This window comes from Mesoplodon bidens (assembly GCF_964165515.1).
Source record: "Mesoplodon bidens genome assembly, chromosome: 2".
Classification (NCBI taxonomy): domain Eukaryota; kingdom Metazoa; phylum Chordata; class Mammalia; order Artiodactyla; family Ziphiidae; genus Mesoplodon; species Mesoplodon bidens.
The window spans coordinates 50,704,502-50,722,413 of NC_138177.1; the positions used below are offsets into that span (position 1 = coordinate 50,704,502).

At 49.5% G+C, this 17,912-nt stretch overlaps 2 protein-coding genes across 4 annotated transcripts in view; both read right to left on the reverse strand.

The window, feature by feature from the left end:
• Positions 1–17,912, reverse strand: part of YOD1 (YOD1 deubiquitinase) — a gene marked incomplete at its 5' end in the record, with an annotated part of 285,339 nt that overhangs the window by 132,087 nt on the left and 135,340 nt on the right. The gene's annotated exons all lie outside the window — the stretch shown is intronic.
• Positions 146–14,150, reverse strand: FCMR (Fc mu receptor). Of its 3 annotated transcripts, XM_081224638.1 has the most exons (8): positions 13,992–14,150; positions 6,963–7,298; positions 6,082–6,213; positions 4,882–5,104; positions 4,595–4,731; positions 4,094–4,270; positions 3,777–3,835; positions 146–1,500 (listed from the first exon to the last, which is right to left on the reverse strand). In XM_081224638.1, exons 1-8 carry the CDS (start codon positions 14,026–14,028, stop codon positions 1,324–1,326), a joined length of 1,278 nt encoding a protein of 425 aa, XP_081080764.1. In that variant the 5' UTR covers positions 14,029–14,150; the 3' UTR covers positions 146–1,323. The 3 variants fall into 3 exon arrangements, with proteins under 3 accessions (XP_081080764.1, XP_081080765.1, XP_081080766.1); XM_081224639.1 differs by lacking the exon at positions 6,082–6,213; XM_081224640.1 differs by lacking the exon at positions 3,777–3,835 and having other exon boundaries at positions 1,346–1,500.

Genomic DNA, 17,912 nt, shown 5'->3' on the forward strand with positions numbered 1-17,912 from the left:
TTGGGTGCCCTCTTTCTTATCCCTCTCACTCTTCCCTTATCTGACACTTGGGAGGGTGCCAGTGTCAAGCGACCTCGTGGATGGTGTCATCATACCTGGATGACAGGTGTGATGGTGGTGCGAATATAATTTAGGGTTAGGTTAGGGTTAGGGTTATGTGTTATCCCATCTGTGATGACATTCCCTGCTCATAAAAAGCAGGCACCTCGGGAACCTTTCCTTTCTATCACTGGACCAGTGCCCAGAGAAGCTGAGTTGTGTGTCTGGGAAAGGCCTTCTTCCTAAAAGCAAGATGGGACATTCTCCAGTCTCAAGCTCTGACTGGACTTTGTAGTTGATTGCAATCCAAAGATATATGTCTGCCTAACTGCGCCCTTGTTCAGAACACTCAAGAGGATGAATATATGTAGGAGGTGGGATGTCTCTTCTTCCATGACGTGAGTACCCTTGCAGAACAACTGTCCTTCCAGGAATCCCATATCTTTTCTCTCCCCCACCTGGCTATAAGCCACCTGGACTGGCAAAGAGAGGAGGTGCATTTCTGAAAAGCAGAGAGATGTAATGGCTTTGGATAGCTCAAATCGACCAAGGCTAAGATAAGTGCACACATTTCAGTGCATGGAAGAAGGATAAATAGATGACAAAAACTATTCTATTTCTGAAAGAGGGGGAATGCTGGAGTCAGGGTACTTAGGTGCATCAAGGGAGGAAGCCTGAGAGTAAAGAGGGTATCCACATATATCACTAGCACTAACAAGCATGGTTCTGAAAATTTACAACCCTTCATCACATCAAAATAAATTGCCCTCACCATAGGACTCCAGACAAATAGAAGATCACTAGTAAATGCCGGCCCTAAGATCAGGGCAAAGAGGTTGTAAGGGGTGTTTCATAACAAGGTCCCTTCCTAGCTCAGGGCTGAAGCATGTCCTCACAAAGAAGTTCAGGCACCTTCTACTGGTGAGAAACCCAAGACCGAGAAGGGCTTTCAAAGCAACAGCTATGCCTAGGCTCCAGTCCAAGGCCATGTGGTCTAGAGCCAGGACAGCAAAGACCGTGTGATCAAAGACACTCTGCAAATCCCATAGCCTGTTGCATGACTTGGAAAGGAAGCAAGTGGCATCAGGATAAATACTCTGCATTCCTGGAGCCCACCTGAAAACGACAGGGGGCTGCAAAAGTGTCCAGGAAGAGCTGGGGGAGTGGGGACTGAGCAGTGCTCAGGGCAAATAGACAGGGATGAGACTCGAGGTAGGACGTGGGAGTAATGAGGGTTCTGAAAACAGATGGAGCGGGTGTTGGAAACCAGCATACAGACAAGACTCATTGGCACCAAGGTCTGGGCCCAGGGGGACAGCTGGAGAGCTGAGTCAGGCAGGGAATATTGACGTAGTCATCGGAATCCGTGTCCTCCATCTTGGCAGCAGGCTGGTGGTAGAAGCTCACATATTCACAGCTGATCTTTACAGAGGGGGCATGGAGACAGGGAGTTTCCAACACCTGGGAACAACCAGAGAAGCATCACTGGATCTGGGTAGGGTGATTGTAGCATCGACAGCAGGCAATGGGGCGGGGTGGGGGGGAAGCATGTATGTGGTTGCTGTCCTCTAGAAGGCAAAACACAGAGGTGGTTGAGCTCCATCAGGTGGCTCAGCCCTGGGGATTTTCAGAGTGGCGTCTCAACCCCAGATAACTGGAAAACACTTAGATCTAACGTGACAGGAAATGCCTTAAACGGGGCTCATAAAATCCTGTGACTAAGCACGGGTCTGAAGGAGAACCAGCTGCTGGAGGAGTTTCCCCTCTGGGATTAGATGATGTGACTTGTGGAATAAATATGTATCTTCTCAGGGAGTTATCAGAAGGATGAGTCATCCTCTGCACCTCCATAGGGTTTTTAGTCCATGGAGAGCTTGTGACGTGACATGACAGAGCATTCCAGGAAGGAGCCGGCCGATGAAGCAGAGGAAGGTGGCAGGCCATGTGGAACTCCACTTCCCCAGAAAGTTCAGGGCTTCCCTGGTGGCGCAGAGGCTGAGAGTCCGCCTGCCGATGCAGGGGACACGGGTTCGTGCCCCGGTCCGGGAAGATCCCACATGCCGCGGAGCGGCTGGGCCCGTGAGCCATGGCCGCTGAGCCTGCGCGTCCGGAGCCTGTGCTCCACAACGGGAGAGGTCACAGTGGTGAGAGGCCCGCGTACAGCAAAAAAAAAAAAAAGAAAAAAAATATCTATCTATCTATCTATGTATCTATCTATATCTCCCACTGCCTGCTACAGTTCATCATCTGAGATTTATTTGGCTTAAAAAATTTTAAAAAGTCACTCCCCGTGAAGGCTTAAAATACTCAGTTATTAATCATAGGCACCTTGTTGTGAACTTGCTCCATCAAGATTTTTATCCCTGATAGTGGGAATGTGAGTTTCAAGCAGGGAGGAAGGGTAAAATTTGAGCAAGGTACTGGCCCAGGTGACGGTATGTGTGGTCACAGAGCAGTTCTAGAGAAAAGGGCTGAGGTTAAGTGTAGAATATATGGGCACCGCTGGACCTACCTAAGCTACTGTGAACCTTCTCCAGCAGGGCTGAGTAAGGGCAAGCTTGAGAAGCTGGGCATGATGGGGGCAGAGCTGTTGCTTGTTGCCAGGCATCACTCTCCTCTTTTTAGCAAGGCACGGTTACTGAGCCAGGGATACATTATTCAGCCTCCCTTGAAGGCAGGTGTGACCACGTGACTAAACTGTGCCCAGTGGGATGCAGGTAGAAGTGATGTGTGAAATTTCAGGGTCATGGTCTTAAAAATGCAACTTTCTCTATCTTCCTCCCATGCGCTGGGATGCAGACATGGTGCTGGTGATTGAGCATTGACCACAGACGGATGGACGCGGCAAGACTCCAGGGGATGGTGCAGCAACAGGCAGAAGGCATTTGAGTTCCTGGAAGACCCCATGGCTCAGGCCACCTCCTCCTGGCTCCCTGCCTTTGCTTGAGAGGAAAATAGGCTTCCATGTCGTGGGTTGTGGTTTAGGGTTTGCTGCATTAGCTTAGCCTACCCCCTGATTAAATCAGGGACACTTGCCACACTTAGTTTTTACTGGTTCCTGAAGTAATAATGTTTCCGCTATGGTAGGCTGCTTTAGAGAATAAAATGGGAAATTTGGGAAAACAAACACGAGTGAATAGTTTAAAGGTTTTTCACACATCTGCCAAATGGCTATCAATAGAAAGATGAGAAGAAAAAAAAAATAGAAAGATGAGTTCCCTATGTCCAAACCTAGATTTCAAGAGGAATCTTCTTCATCCAAAGTGTTGAATCTTATCTACGTCTCTAGGCCAGGCTTAACTGCCTTCAGTGATGGGTAAACAACCTCCTCTCATCTTCGAGGGCTTACTAGAAAGTACTTCCTCATATTAAGGTGAAACTGGGTAACTTCCACCCCCTAAGATCTCCTAGAAATCGAATCTTTTCCACACGAAAGCCCTTCACGTATTTGTAGAGGTACCATCTATCATCCTCTACTAAGCTCCCATTGACCCATGAGAAATGCTTGGCTAAAAGCCGTGTAACTAAGTCTACCACAATTGTTGCGTAGTCGTCTACTGACACCATCAAAGGAGGAAACTGATACTAGTTTCCAGTCTCAGGGCCCGAGGAGCCACTGCGAAAGCCCGCGCCCTCCAGCTAAGCCGAAGCTCCACCGACTGCGCTCGGGTGCAAGCCCAGGTCTGGGGCCGCCCATTAGGGCCGCAGCTGCCAATCAGGGGCGGGGCGGAGCTTACCTGCGGCGGGGCTGGGGGCGCCGATGCTCCGGGGCCTGGGAGAGGTGCCGCCCCTTCACCTAATGGGAACCGGGAGGGCCGACATGAGGGCGGGGCCGAGGGTCCAGCCCCACCCGCAGCTCTGCAGGAAAGCCTGGGGAGGAGGAGCCGGCCGCGCTGCATGCGGCTGTTCTGGAGGCGGGTTCTTCTGGCTCACCCTCCGCGCCGCGCAGTGTCTGTTGCTCCAGCTCGCACGCCCGACCCGACCCGCACTCCCCCAACCCGCCTCCCTCTCCCCCCGACCTGTCCCGCTCTCCCCCACCTGCCCGCCTGCTCACCAGCAGCGTCCACCCCCCGAGGGCGCCGAGGGCAGGCGCTGTAGACGTTGTTCTGGGTGCGTGGCCGCTGCGACACGCGTGGCCGCTGTGACACGCGTGGCCGCTGTGACAGGGGCCGCTGTGAGGCCTCCAGGGCGCTCATCCTCACGGCCAGTCGGCGGACCCGTCTGGAGAGAGCTTCTCGGTAAAGCCACAGGGAAGGAGAGAGGAAGAGGGTGTCAGAGGCCCATGGGCACCCCCTCCCAGTCTTAGAAAACTAAAGGCTGTCTGTTTCCCTGGTGTTTGGCAATGTCTGACATGTGGGTGCTTACTGAAGACCAAAGGGCCCAGGCCGCGCTCCTCCCCGCCCCCATTTCCAGACCATTGAGCCCCGTACCACGTTCGCCACACCCCAGGCTGCTCATCTAGAGCTCCTGAGTGTCCCCGGGAGGTCAGAGGGATCTGAATGCTCTGGGATCTTTGGGAAGCTCGGCTCTCCGAAACGGAGCCTGACCCCCTCACCTTTCCTCCTTTGAATGACCCTCTTCGCCACCAGCCCCAGAAGTGCCAGCAGGATGAGACCCAGGATGGTGGGGATCAGGATGTAGAAGCCTTGATCTTCCATCCCAGACACCAGGCCTGGGCCGTGGTTGAGTGCTCTGAGGAGGGAAGGAGGGGGAGAGAGAAGGGAGAGGTCAGGAAGGGAGGGGGTTAAGGCAGCACGCAAGTGGCCAACTTTTTTGGAGGTAGCTCACAAGTTTGTCCCTTTGTTAACAGAATTCTCGCCCTGGATGGTGCAGGCCTCTTACCTCTGCCTGTGAAGCCTGGTTTGGCGGTTGTAGCTGGCAGTCTGGAGCCTGAGCAGTTCCTCCCGTGCTGAGGTTTTTGAGGCTGTGGCAGATGGCAGGAGGGTGGTGGGCTGGGCAGTTGCTACTGAAGATGCCCTGTTAACTCGAGGGCGGTGGGTGATTGAGGTGGTGGGGGAGGCATGGTGTGCTGGAGGGGCCTCGGTCCTCTGAGCTGGTGTGGTTACTACAGAAGACAGCAGGAAGAAGTGACCTTCCACACACACACTCTAGTCTCCAGCAGCCTTGGGCCAACCGTTTCTTTCCTGAACACATGCTTCCCTTTTACCTAGACTACCTTTGTCCTCACAGTCCTCATCACCTGAAATGCCTCCTGAGCATGCCATCTGCGTCTAGTACGTTCTATCTATATTTGCTTCAAACTCCATTTCCTACAGGAAGTCTTCCCTGACTTCCCAGGCAGAAGAGCTTGCCCTCCTCTAAGCATGGACAAAACCTTGTTTGTAGTTCAATTCCCACTCTGCCTTGTGTTGTATCTATGTGCTTGTCTATTCTCCCCCATCCCACACCTGTCAGTCACAACCTTGAGTATACAATGAGCTCAGTTACACGATCCCTCTCTCAATGGCCAGCTGTCTTTTAGTGCAACAATATTCAATTAATGTATCTACCTCACAGGGCAGATGTGAGGATGTGATGTAACTATTGCATGTCAATATGCATTTAAGACAGGAAAATGGTATAGAAATGTAAAAGTATCATTAGTATAATCATGATTGATCTTTTTATTGTAAAATAGAGCTGTTAAATCAGTATGCCAGCAAATGAAAGACAGCCCTATGGGGAGCAGGAAGCCGGAGGACCTCTGGCTGGGAAACGTCTGCCCAGTCTTGGTTTCCCGCAGTCATTCATAAAAGAGCTAGATTTTGTGAATGGAGCACAAACTTCATTACATGTGGTGCCACCTGGTGGTGATGGGTAATTTCTGCAACTAGTGCCAAGTGTACGGGCTGAAGGATGGGCCTGAAAGACTTGGAACGCAGATCTCAGGGAGGTACCCCCTCTTAAGGCAGGGAAATACACATCTGAGACGCAGCTCTGCTCTGCCAACCATCCTATGAGCTGAACATATACGCCCTCCTCCATTTTCACAATGCCATAGAATCTCCCCCACCTCCCCTACCCTACCTTTGGGGAACTGACCTTTGGATATGAATTCCAAAGAACTGGCATGTTCAGGCATCTGGAACCAAAGAGGCATACGCATTTGGAGGAATCTGTTAAACCATGCTGGAGGCTCCGGCATTGGCTCTTCTTCCCAGAAAGGCCCGTAATCTACCGGAGGCAAGAGGAGTCCATTGGTGGTCTCTAGGACGAGACTGAGGCCTGGGGAAGGGACTGCTGGTATGAGCTGAGGCTGACTCAGCTAGGGCAGATGGCAGTGAGGGATGAGGGCAGGGAGCAGAAAAATAACCAGGCTAGGGGCTTCCCTGACAGAAATCCTCTTTCACCCTAACCCTGTCGGCATTCCCTGCAAAACCATCGGAGACCATTGGGAATCTAGGTTGTTGAATTAGTGCTGTGTATGTCTGAGGAAGTCAGTGGAGAAAAAAAAAAAAAGGAAGGATTCGGGAGAAATAAAGAAAGGATCAGATCGTGAAGTAACAAATTTGGCCATCAACTGTGAAAAATGATTGTCTTTCCTTTATATTTATCCCTGATATTTCTCATGGGACAATTATGGTAATAATTATGTCCGTTTGCTTCCAATTTCCTTCAGTCTCAGAGCCCCTCCTCAATCTCACCCCACACTCGCCTCGTGCCCTGGGTAGGATGAGTAAAACACCACACAAGGAGAGCATCTATCCTGTCCCTTTCATACAGTTTGGATAGAAAATTTGGTGGACCATGAAGTTCATTGACTCTACGAGGTTTCAACTCTACAGATCCCAATTCCTACTGGACTTGCTAATATGGGAATAGTGTAAGAGTGTGGGGACTGCTGCAGTCCCATTGTTGTCCCAGCCTTCCTAAGTGGAAACGTTTTCTGGGTGGCCGGAGCCTCCATCGTGTGGGGCACCTACCACTGTGAACAGACAGGTTGACCTGCTGGGTCTTGCCCCGGTCTGTGTCCATGCCCGCCCCACAGGCATAGACCCCGCTGTCACTCTCGACCAGCTCTGTCATCTCCACCAGGAACAGATTCCTGTCTGGACACAGCTCCAGGGTGACTCGATTCTTGAATTCCTTCTTGACGAAGTTCCTGCTGGACACCACGGTGGCGCATCCTCCAGACGCAACAGTTATCCGGCACAGATATATCCTCACATAAATTTCAGGAAGTGGGCACTCGATGACAACGGATCCTCCCAGCATTCCCTCCACATTTACTTCTGGAAGGACCCTCAGGGCTCCAGCTACTGCAGGGAGAGGCAGTTAATGTAGAGGAAGCCCCATCCCCAGCCACATCCCCAACTCCAGCCCTGTTTCCAACCCAGGCCCCAGCCCAGCCTCACACTCATCCCTACTTCCAACTCCATCCGCATTAGCAGCCCAAGCCTCAGCCAGCCCTGAGCCTCAGCCCTCTCATGGTCTCCAGCCCTGGCTGCATCCTCAGCCTCTTCCCACCCCCAACCCTATTTATATCCTTGGTCCAGCTCTATGTCCATCCCTAGCCCTATGCCCAAGGCTGAGTCTCTCCCCAGCCCAAGCCTTAATGTAATCCTCAGCCTCATTACCAAACCTGAACCCATATGGACCCAGATATCAAACCCCTGAAAATACAGTCAAAGCCACTACCCGACTCCAGGGGGAGAGAATGTGCCACAGTGATCCCTCCAACCAGCACATGATCCCTGAGTGACTTCAGGGTGGTGTCGGGAGGCATGGTACAATTTGCTCCAACAGGTTTTCTGTCTAGTTTTGTTTTGCTCAGATCCATCCAAACAACCAAAACAACCATTCACCTCCAGTTTTTTTATTCAATAATTCAACAACTATCTGTTGAATGCCTTTCATGTGATCAGGTAGCTGGCATCCCTCCCTCACAGAATGAATCATTTATTGAATGATACAAATGGACGGCCACTACGTGACAGCCGAGTGTAATAACTCCCATGGCGTAGACACACAGGGCTCCTTGGAAGCAGCAAGCAGGGGCGCCTGATCCAGGCTGCTGCAGAGGATGATATAATTTGAGGAAGTCTTTCTGGAAGACATGATGTGTAAGTTGTGACTTGAAGGACTGGGTGTGGAGGGCAACTCAGAGAATGACGGTTGTCTTCACTGAGGAAGGGAACACAGAAGGAAACAAGGGTATATTTGAGTGTGTGAGCACATTGTATGTGCATTGGGGGTGGTGTGGAGCAGGGTGGAATAAAAGGTGTGGTTTCTGAGTCCCTGACATCAAAAAGCTTATGCTTTGGCTGAGAGAAGGCAGGTCTAAGCTGGAGAAGAAAGTCCAAGTATGATTAATTGTCAGCTAAGCGGGTCCCAATAAGTGTCTGTATATTTCTGGGAAGACAATTCAGAGGATGAAGTGTGTGTGGGGGGAGGGGGCTGTGGGCTAGGGTGGAGGAGAGACCCTTCTAGACAGTGAGAACCACCCCCAAAATGGCTGGGACAGGAGAGAGAACATGGCATGTTCAGGAGGCGGGGAGGGATGTTCACAAACTTCCTGAAATTCATCCATAGAGCAAACGTTAAGAATAGCTCTAGGACTTCCCTGGTGGCACAGTGGTTAAGAATCCGCCTGCCAATGCAGGGGACACCAGTTCGAGCCCTGATCAGGGAGGATCCCACATGCTGCAAGCAACTAAGCCCGTGCGCCACAACTACTGAGCCTGTGCCACAACTACTGAAGCCCGTGCACCTAGAACGTATGCTCCACAACAACAGAAGCCACCACAGTGAGAAGCCCGTGCACTGCAAGAAAGAATAACTCCCAACTCACCGCAGCTAGAGAAAACCCACGCACAGCAACGAAGACCCAACGCAGCCAAAAGTACATTAAAAAAAAAAAAGATTCTCTCTTTAAAAAAAAAAAAAGAATAGCTCCAAGGAGTCAAGGAAAGAAGTGGGGCTGGAGCCTCCTAGATGAGCAGAGAGGGTCGAGGAGGATGTTCTGGGGAGAGGGAAGAACGTGGACAACAGAAACAACCATGGGAACATGAAATAGGGGTAGAGGAGGCTAGAGAGGGGCTAGCTGGGGACATTTACAGGAGTATGTTAAGATCTGAAAGTGTAGCTGGTCAGTGTGGTGGGGAGAAGAGGGGCCCACCAGACATGTATGATCTGACATGGAAACCCTTCATGAATAACCCAACACTGCTTTAAATCCCCTGGAAACAGACGTGTGAGGTAGCCCTGTGACTGGAACGTGCCATCAAAGGACAAACACCCAACCAAGGGGATAGGCGAATCCCCTGTATGTCCAGAAGGACCATACCTGTGTGTAAAGCCCAGCACCTGAGAATGAGCATGCAAACATTTTTGGACAAACCCAGCCAGAAAAGGGCATGCCTGCTGCTTTCTCAAGGGTGAGATGCTGTAAAATGGGCAGGCGCAAGACAGAGGAGAGAGGGGTCATCACCTGTGCAGATGCCTCCAGTGGCCTCTCTCTGCTCAGCGATGAGCTGCTGGTAACCCCCTGGCTTGCCCAGATCCTCTGTAATGGACTGTATGTTTGTATCTCCCCAAAATTCATGTGTTGAAACTCCAACCCCCAAAGTGATGGTATTACGAGGTGGGGCCTTTGGAAGGTAAGTAGGGTTAGATGAGGTCATGAGGATGCAGCCCTCATAATGGGATTAGTGTCCTTGTTCTCTCCATGTACACAAGAAGAGACCATGTGAGCACACAGGGAGATGGCTGCAAACCAGGAAGAGGGCCCTCCCGGAGAATCATATCTGCCAGCACCTTTTCCTGAACTGTGAGAAATAAATATCTGTTATTTAAGCTACGCAGTCTATGGTATTTTGTTAAAGCAGCTGGAGCTGACTAAGACATCCTTATTGTGCAAATTTTGGATGGATGAAGCACAAGGAAAGCTGCTGAGTACACTGAACTCTGGTCCCAAGGAGGCACTAATGGGCGAGATGAAAATGACCAGATCCCACTCTCCTTGGAGTTCATAGTAGCTTCTAACCAAAAGCAGATTTCCCAAATAGAAAAATAGATAGATATAACCTCCAGGTTTAGAACTTATGCACAGTGTGCGTAAGACTCCTGTGGGGGAACTTGCTAGGATACAGATAACCTGGTCCTGCCCTTAAGCAATGTGATTATATCTGCTTAGGATGGGGCCTATGGATCTGCATTCTTAGATAAGCATCCCAGGTGCCCTTGAATTTTTGCAATTTTGGACCCTTTAACTACATTTCCAAATGATTCAGGGGAAAAAAGAAAGGAGTGGGAGAAGGTATCTAAAGGAACCAAGCTGTTTAATATTGACATTTTAGAGAGGATGCTAACTAAGTGTCATTAATCTCTAAGTTGGTGATTTGATTTTCAGTGGTGATAGTAGGGGAAAGGGATATATGTAGCTTAAAAAGTCACTCTAAACATATAATTGGATATAAATATCCAATTTGGAACATGGAAAAAATCTTTTTTTCATAATGTAAAATAAGGTAAAGGCCCCCAAGGCCTTGGCTGGTGGCAGTGCTCTGGGAATAGACTTCGGATTACGTGTAGCAGTGATTTTCTAGGTGGGAAAAGCGATGAGACCCTATCAACTCAAGTCACAGCAGAATCTCTGGAAGAAGGGAGCTGACCTGAGTGTTTTATGTTTATCCAATGGAGCGTGGATTTTTTTTAAAAGGATGGGAAGCATCCTATGCTCCTTCCCACTTCTGCCCACAGTAACCTGTGTGTGTCTCGCCCACTGTCTGCCCTTGGTCCTGTCGCTGTGGATGGAGTGTCCCCCTCCTCTCAAAAGCCAGTCCTTTCACCTTTATCCTGAATCCATCCCATCACCTTCTTCAGAGCATGTCTTCTGCGATCACCCCCTTTCTCTGTCTGTCTCACTGGTTCTTCTCCTCCAGCATTGCCATGCTTACACACACGTCCTGATATGGCCCATACTGGAAAAACCCTTGGTTGACTTCTCCCCTCCCCTTCAGCTGCCACCCCTCTTCTGTTCACTTTCTCAAAATCACTGAATCCACTCCTCCATCTCCCGATTCCTCTTCCACCTACATCTGTCAGAATTATGGCTCCAGTATTCCACTGAAACTGCTCCGGTCAAGGTCACCAAAACTTTCCTTGTTGTCATGTTGGATGGTCACTTCTTTATCTTTTTTTTTTTTTTTGCTCTCCTGGCAGCATTTGGTGGAATTGAGCCTTCCTGCCTTGAAATGCTTTCCTCTCCTGGCTTCCCCGACATTACACTCTCAGTGGCTGTTCCTTTGCAATCTCCTGACTTATCTCTCCTTATCCGCTCACCTTAGTTCTCCTCCTCCTTCCTTCCTTCCTTCCCCTTCTCTATCAGCACTGGGCCTGACACTGGGCCTGTTCTCTTCTCTGTCCTCCTTGCTTCCCCCCACACTAGCTCATTTACTTCCATGGCTTTTAATACCAGCTCTATATAGATCTCACCATAATATGGATCTCCAGTCTTGTCTTTACCTCTGGGCTCCAGACTTGCCTTTTTGACACCTGCTCTTGCACTTCACTCAAACATATAAGATATTTTCCAGACTTACAATGGCAAAAACAAACAAACAAACAAACAAAACCCTCTTGATTTCTCTTCCAAAGCCTGTTCCTTCACAAGCTCTTCCCATCTCCAAAAAGAGCACCAACATCCGTCCAAGTGCTGAAGCCCCAAAGTCATCCCCATATTAAAGAATCAAGAATAAATTTTAGGTATGCGTATGTGTACTGGGTCACAGCATCAACTGTATGTATTATTATGGGTCAAGGTAAAAAAAGTTTGAAAGTGTATACCCTATGCTACTGCCTTGCTTTATTACGGAACTCCACTTAGGGCCCCAGGCGATGTGGCCTATAGTCTGTGCCTCATGCACTGGGCTCTGGGACCAGGACCACCCCCACATTTGCAGATCCTGGGGCAGGAATACAAATAAGACCCAAATATCATACGTCTAAATATTTTAAAGTTAATGATCAGGCTAAAAAACTGTTGAATAAAGTATCCCCCTATCCTGACAAATTTACACACTCCTTGGATGTCCACTCAAATATATGGCTATGCAGGGAAAAATGGCTTCAAGTTTCCTGCCTCTAGCCTCTGGCCTCTCTCCTTTCTGTTCTCATCCCTGGCTCCTGCCCACTCCACAATGGTCCTGGTATATACATGGGGGATGACCCAGCTTGCGTGTACAAGCTCTATCCATCACCTTCCCAAACAACCACCTGTAGCCACCCTTTTATAGGCCAGGGGTCACCCTAAGATAGAAGACCCAGGATAGAATCTCACACAGTCATTGAAGGTGGTTCCAGAGACATTTGGACAGGGAATTTGAGGTCTAGAAGAGGGGGTGTGGGTGTGGGCTTGGAGTAGGCACATCTTTTTGGACCTTGAACTCCTCACCCTGTGGAGATGGGCACAAGTGGAGAAGGACCAGGCCCAGAGCAAGGACCCCTCTGGCTAGAAGGGTCGTATTGCTCAGGACAGACTGCAGGGGTACAATTTAGGTACCCTTCACTCCTAGACATTTTCCATGTCTACCCAATCCCTCTTCCCTCTCAGACCTAAGTTTAGTTAACCATCCACTGTGATCCCCTATGTCCTACCACCTCTCACAGAGTCTATTTCATTAAAACTTCATTCCCTTGGGTTTTTAGGGATTTCCAATATTTGATTCAAAGATTTGACTTTCTTCCAAACTCCAGCCATTACAAAGAAAGCAAGTATGAATAAGAAACAACTTTGACCCCCAAGAAGCTTACCATTGAACCAATAAAATAAGGTGAACACACCTTGAGCTATAATACAAGGTAGAACGGGGTCAGCTATTGGGGTTCAGAAGAAGGGCCTCTGGGACATGTACGAGAAGGTGGAGGTTGAGATGGGATTTGAAGGACCCATAAATGGTGGAGGTGAGTGGAAGGCTATTCCCCGCAGCAGGAATGGCATGAGCAAGGGCATGGTGGCAGGAAAGTCTAGCACATGTTCAAAGAGGAGGTTGTCTGGAGGTTAGGAAAGTACAGGGGAGTATGATAAGCTCAGAGTATAAAAGGGGAGGCCAAGGGAGGAGTTTGTATTTAAGGAGTTCGATTCAGTAGGCAGTGGGAGCCATGGAAGGTTGTTGGAAAGGACGATTCTATGATCACAGTTAAGATGAAGGAAGGTTGATCTGGAGCTACAGGCTGGTCAGGTTGGAGGAAGTGGAAGAGATAGTTAAGAGGTGATCCTGTGTTTTTCCTTTCCATTCCCTCTGTTATGTCTCTCGTAGGGGCTGCCATGGCTTCTCAGCCTGGTAAATGTGAATCTAGAAACTACATGAATTGGCCATTGATTAGGTCAAAGTCTGGTTTGGGATAAGTGGGAAGAGGTGGTAAAAAGCTATTTTGGCATTTTACAGCTGATATCAGAGATAGTTAAGACAGAGAGAGTAGCTGATTTGGGTGGTGACCAGTGAGGAATTTGAGGTTAGGTGTTAGGCCTGTTGCATTTCTGATCTTGATGGGATATGGAAGTGGGAGTACCAAGGAGACAGTTGTAACTTGAGATCTGGAGCTCAGGAAATGGATTAGGGTTACCAAATGGGTCAGGGAGACTTCATTTAGATGGGAACTTTGAAAATTCAGGAGTTAAAGAGATCCAAAGAAAGAGAATGTAGAAGTAAGAAGAAAGAACTTTGGAGGCACTTGCTTTGAGATTCCATATTAACAGGCCGATATGTCTGGGAGAGATGACGCCTTCAGCCCTTACAAGTCAACTCCTCAGTGAGCAGGAGGTGTGTCTGGAGTAGAAGGAGGCGCACTAACTGGGAGTGGGCAGGGCCTCCATCCATGTCCTGCTCTAGGTACCGGTTTACAATTAAATCCATCCAGAAACTTCAGAGCCGGAGACGCACAGCAACTCCCCTACCTGTGGCCAATTCAGCCCTCATACAACATCCAGTGTGTTTCCCCACAGCACTTACCTGGCAGGAAGTAAAGTGCCCAAAGCCAGAGGTCCATGGCTCCTTCCAGAGCAAGGTCCCATCCAAGAGCCCCTGGAGAGGGGGACAGAGACCCACTGCTCACCCAGGAACCCTTCACTGTTTGATGCTTGAAAGAGATTTCTGGCCCCTACAAGGAGTACGGCTTGAAAAATGAGGAAATGACAACCTATCTTATTTGCCTACTAGTTTTAGATGAAAAAGAAAATACCAGCAAACCAAAGAGGAAGTGAGGAACTGAGAAAACATGTTGTGTTGAGTGAGAATGGGTCACCAGGGTTCAAAGTGCCTCGAGGCAGCTTCTAAAGACTATTAGAAACTACCAGTTCTGCTATTTCTTTGCCTTGGAGGGTCCTCCCATGCTTTATGTGCGCCAGAGTCATTCCTCTTATGCCTGTCTTCAGGATAAAAGAGACTCGTTACCAATTTTCTGCATCTGAGGACAGCTGTATGGACAGAAGCTTGGGCTTGAAGTCAGAAGGTGCTGGTTGTAGCCCTTGAACTCATTTGACAAATGCTTTGGGGGACCTACTATGTGGAAATACTAACTGTGGATCTTGAGCAATTCACTACCTTTCTCTGAGCCTGCATTTCTCTATCTAGGAAATGAAGTTGGGACTAGATGATCACTGGCATTCTCTCCCACAGAACATCATTCCTGGGGTCTTAGCAGCAGCTCATCCCCCCTCAGATCAGCCACCCCTCATCTTCCCCGACTATCTCTCTAAGGTGCTGCCCTCTCACAGCGGCCCAAGCACAGTCCAGTGACCACAAGGGCAATGCCCAGAAAGGGTGTGACAGGTCACACAGCAGCTCTGCCTAGAGTCACAGCAGTCTGGCAGAGCTACCCTTCAGGACACTGCCGGTCAAGGGTGAGGGCCAGTGGCCGGGACACTGAGGCAATCTGCTGAGAGTCATCATGGAAGGAGCTTTGGGCTCCAGTCAGAACCCTGGATTCTCTTCCTGGCTTGGCACTTTCTAGCGAGGGCCTCAGTCCTCCCACGGATAAAATGGGATGGTGCCTGCCCTGCCTACCTCCCACAGTGTGCCTGAGGCCCCACAGAAGCCATGGTCATACAGGTGTCTCTAGAGCCCCTCATGCAGAGGCGTGGAGGATGCTACTGATCGGAGGATTCAGCATTCATCCCTGGATGCTGTCCACAGGTTGGTTCCCAGGGCCCCCACTTCCAGGCGCTGCAGCCTCCTGTACCCACAGGGAACTCTGGCTGTCCCCATACCTTTCCAGGAGGCCCCTCCAGCCCCCCACCAGCCCCCACAACACAGGTCTGTCACATGCTCTCCAAAACACAAAAGACAACATCCGCAGTGGAAGTGGAGCGTGAGGCTCCGAGCAGGTGCAGAGGAAGTGTGGGTGGCGGGGTGCTGGGTCCCCAGCAGCCCAGAGCAGCTGCGGCTGTGATTTCTTCCCCCACCACCACCGAGGTGTCGAGAGCAGCCTCCGGGCTCTGGTTCAAGTGGGTGACTCTAGGGGGTCTTCCGTCAGCCTCCATCCTTCCTCATACTCAGTCCTCTTCCCAGCCCTGCAGCTGGTGCACAGCTGGGCTCTGGCATTGCCAGGCCCGAGGCCTGGGATGCCTTGGAGGGAGACAGAATAAATGAATGAATGAAATGTGTGTGTGTGTGTGTGTGTGTGTGTGACTGTGGGCATGACAGTGTGAGGTGTGTGATGTGTGAGCGTGAGTGGTATGTGACTGGAATGTGTGAGTGTGTGACAGTGGGAGGAGCGGTGCTGGAGTGTGTTATGTGTTATGTTAGTGTGTGAGTGCGTGTGTGGAATAATAATGTGTGTGTGTGATGTGTGAATGTATGTGTGGTTGTGTGTGTGTGCTTGTGAGTGTGTGGGTGCGTGGCTGTGAGTGTGAACGTGCTGTGTGTGTGAATGTGTCTATGAAGACGAGGGTTTGGCTGGGCTGTGGCTGCATCTGCCAGGTAGTGCAGGGATGTGTGGGATAAGAGCGTGTAGGAGAGATTTCACATCATGTGTGGCCCAAATAAATCCCTTAACAACATCACATTGGGCTCTTAAGAGCGAATATTAGGGATCTGAGGATGGCCAGGGAGGAAGCGAATGTTTGGAGTCTGAGGGACTGAAGCTCTCAGACCTGGGCCGTCTAGTCTCTACCTTCAGATGTTGCCCCCGGGTCTTGGAGGTGTGGCCCCAGGGGAAGGCTGACTCCTGGCTAAATTGCCAAGTGGGAAAAGTTAGCCATCCTCACTCTCTTCTCCCTCACTTTTTTTTGCCCATCTACACTCTATTTCTCCTTTCTGACCAACAGGGCTGCTGGAAGGCTCTGGTGCTCCCACTCCCAGGAGAAGCTCTGTGGAGCTGCAGCGCCCCGACAGGCGGGGGACTCTGTGGCTTCATGTCATGCCAAGGCTTGGCCAGAAGGGATAACCCAATGGAAAAAATTCAGAGCCCAGTGACTGGCGGGTGGAGGGAATAAATAATACCAGATAGATCAGGAACTGTGCTAAGTCCTTCAGGTAAATTCATCTACTCTCCATAATAGCTGAGGTTTTCTTATCCTATCTCTGTTACAGATGGGGTGAGAACATTTCTCATAAAGTTCTTGTGAGGGTTGCAGAAGGCAGGCATTACCTAGGGCTGGAATATAGTGTGAGCGCAGAGGAGACTAGCCCTTGTCATCAAGGGGGATGTTGTCCTATGGCTCTGCTTGGTTATCGCATCACCCTGCTTTGACCTTCCCCTTGGCCAGGCTCTGAAGAGCCATCTCCTGACCTTTCCAGACAGATGGCTGAGATCCTCAGGTGGCCCTCACTATGACCCAGCACTGCTCTCCCCAAAGACAGACCGTGAGAGTCCCCTGCCCCCTGGACTCACTAGGGAGCCCCCCCAGGTAGAGGCACCTGGCTCAGGCATCCTGCAGTTCCCTCTTTCTGAGAACTTCGACCACAGGCTTGCCCACCCCAGAGGGAGCTGCTCCCCAGTAATGGGCCTTTGGGAAGGTTAACCTTTACGGTAAACAGACTCGTGACTTTCTGCTACAAGAAATGGTGGAGTTTGGGTAAAATTTCTTTCCTGAATATGGTCATGTTCCTGTTGGTGTTCTAAGGTTAGAACCCAAGTATGTGGAAATTTTGGGTGAATTTTAATGTGATTTGTCCACAAAGACCTAGATTTTAGAATATTCAGCTTCATACACTTAAACAAAGACTTTTGGCTCTAGTGAGGGTGGATTGGCCACCCATTTCTTTATCAGCCTTAGGAGAGGTTTACAAGCTTCTAGAACTCCTTGAATTTTACAGCTCTACTATCTTCCTTCCCTCCCTGCTTCAGCTTCCTGTCCAGCTGGGGACCGCTGATCTTAGTTTTATATCTTTTCTCTCGGTGTGCCCTTGTCTAGATATGTAGTCTTTCTGAGATGATTTCATAATTTTTATTGTACAGGCTCCATCGTAGAGTTATTTCAGAGAAGCTTGGGGATGGGGAACCCTACTTGTTTCTCTGCCTTGGGGACAAGCTTCACAGACCATATCATAGTCAGGTCCTCTCTGCTCTCTGCTGTTCTTAGGAGAGATGACCCGTCCTGAGTCTTGGGAAACTATGTATATATATATATATATATATATATATATATATATATATATATATATACATATTTAGCTTTGCAAACAAAATCAACTGCTATAAGCAGATTCTCAACCACTGTTGGGTCTTAGTAATGTGTAATCATTGTTACATAATGGATTTTTAAAAAGAAAAAAATCAAGATAATTCAAGAACTTGAGGAAGATTTTCTTGCCATCAGAAATATTGAAATAGTTCTCTGCATGGTTGCTGGACACTAATCCTTGTTATTTGATGTATCATTATCAACCTCACAGTTGATTGTTACTCCCCTATATTGGGCTGAATAGTGT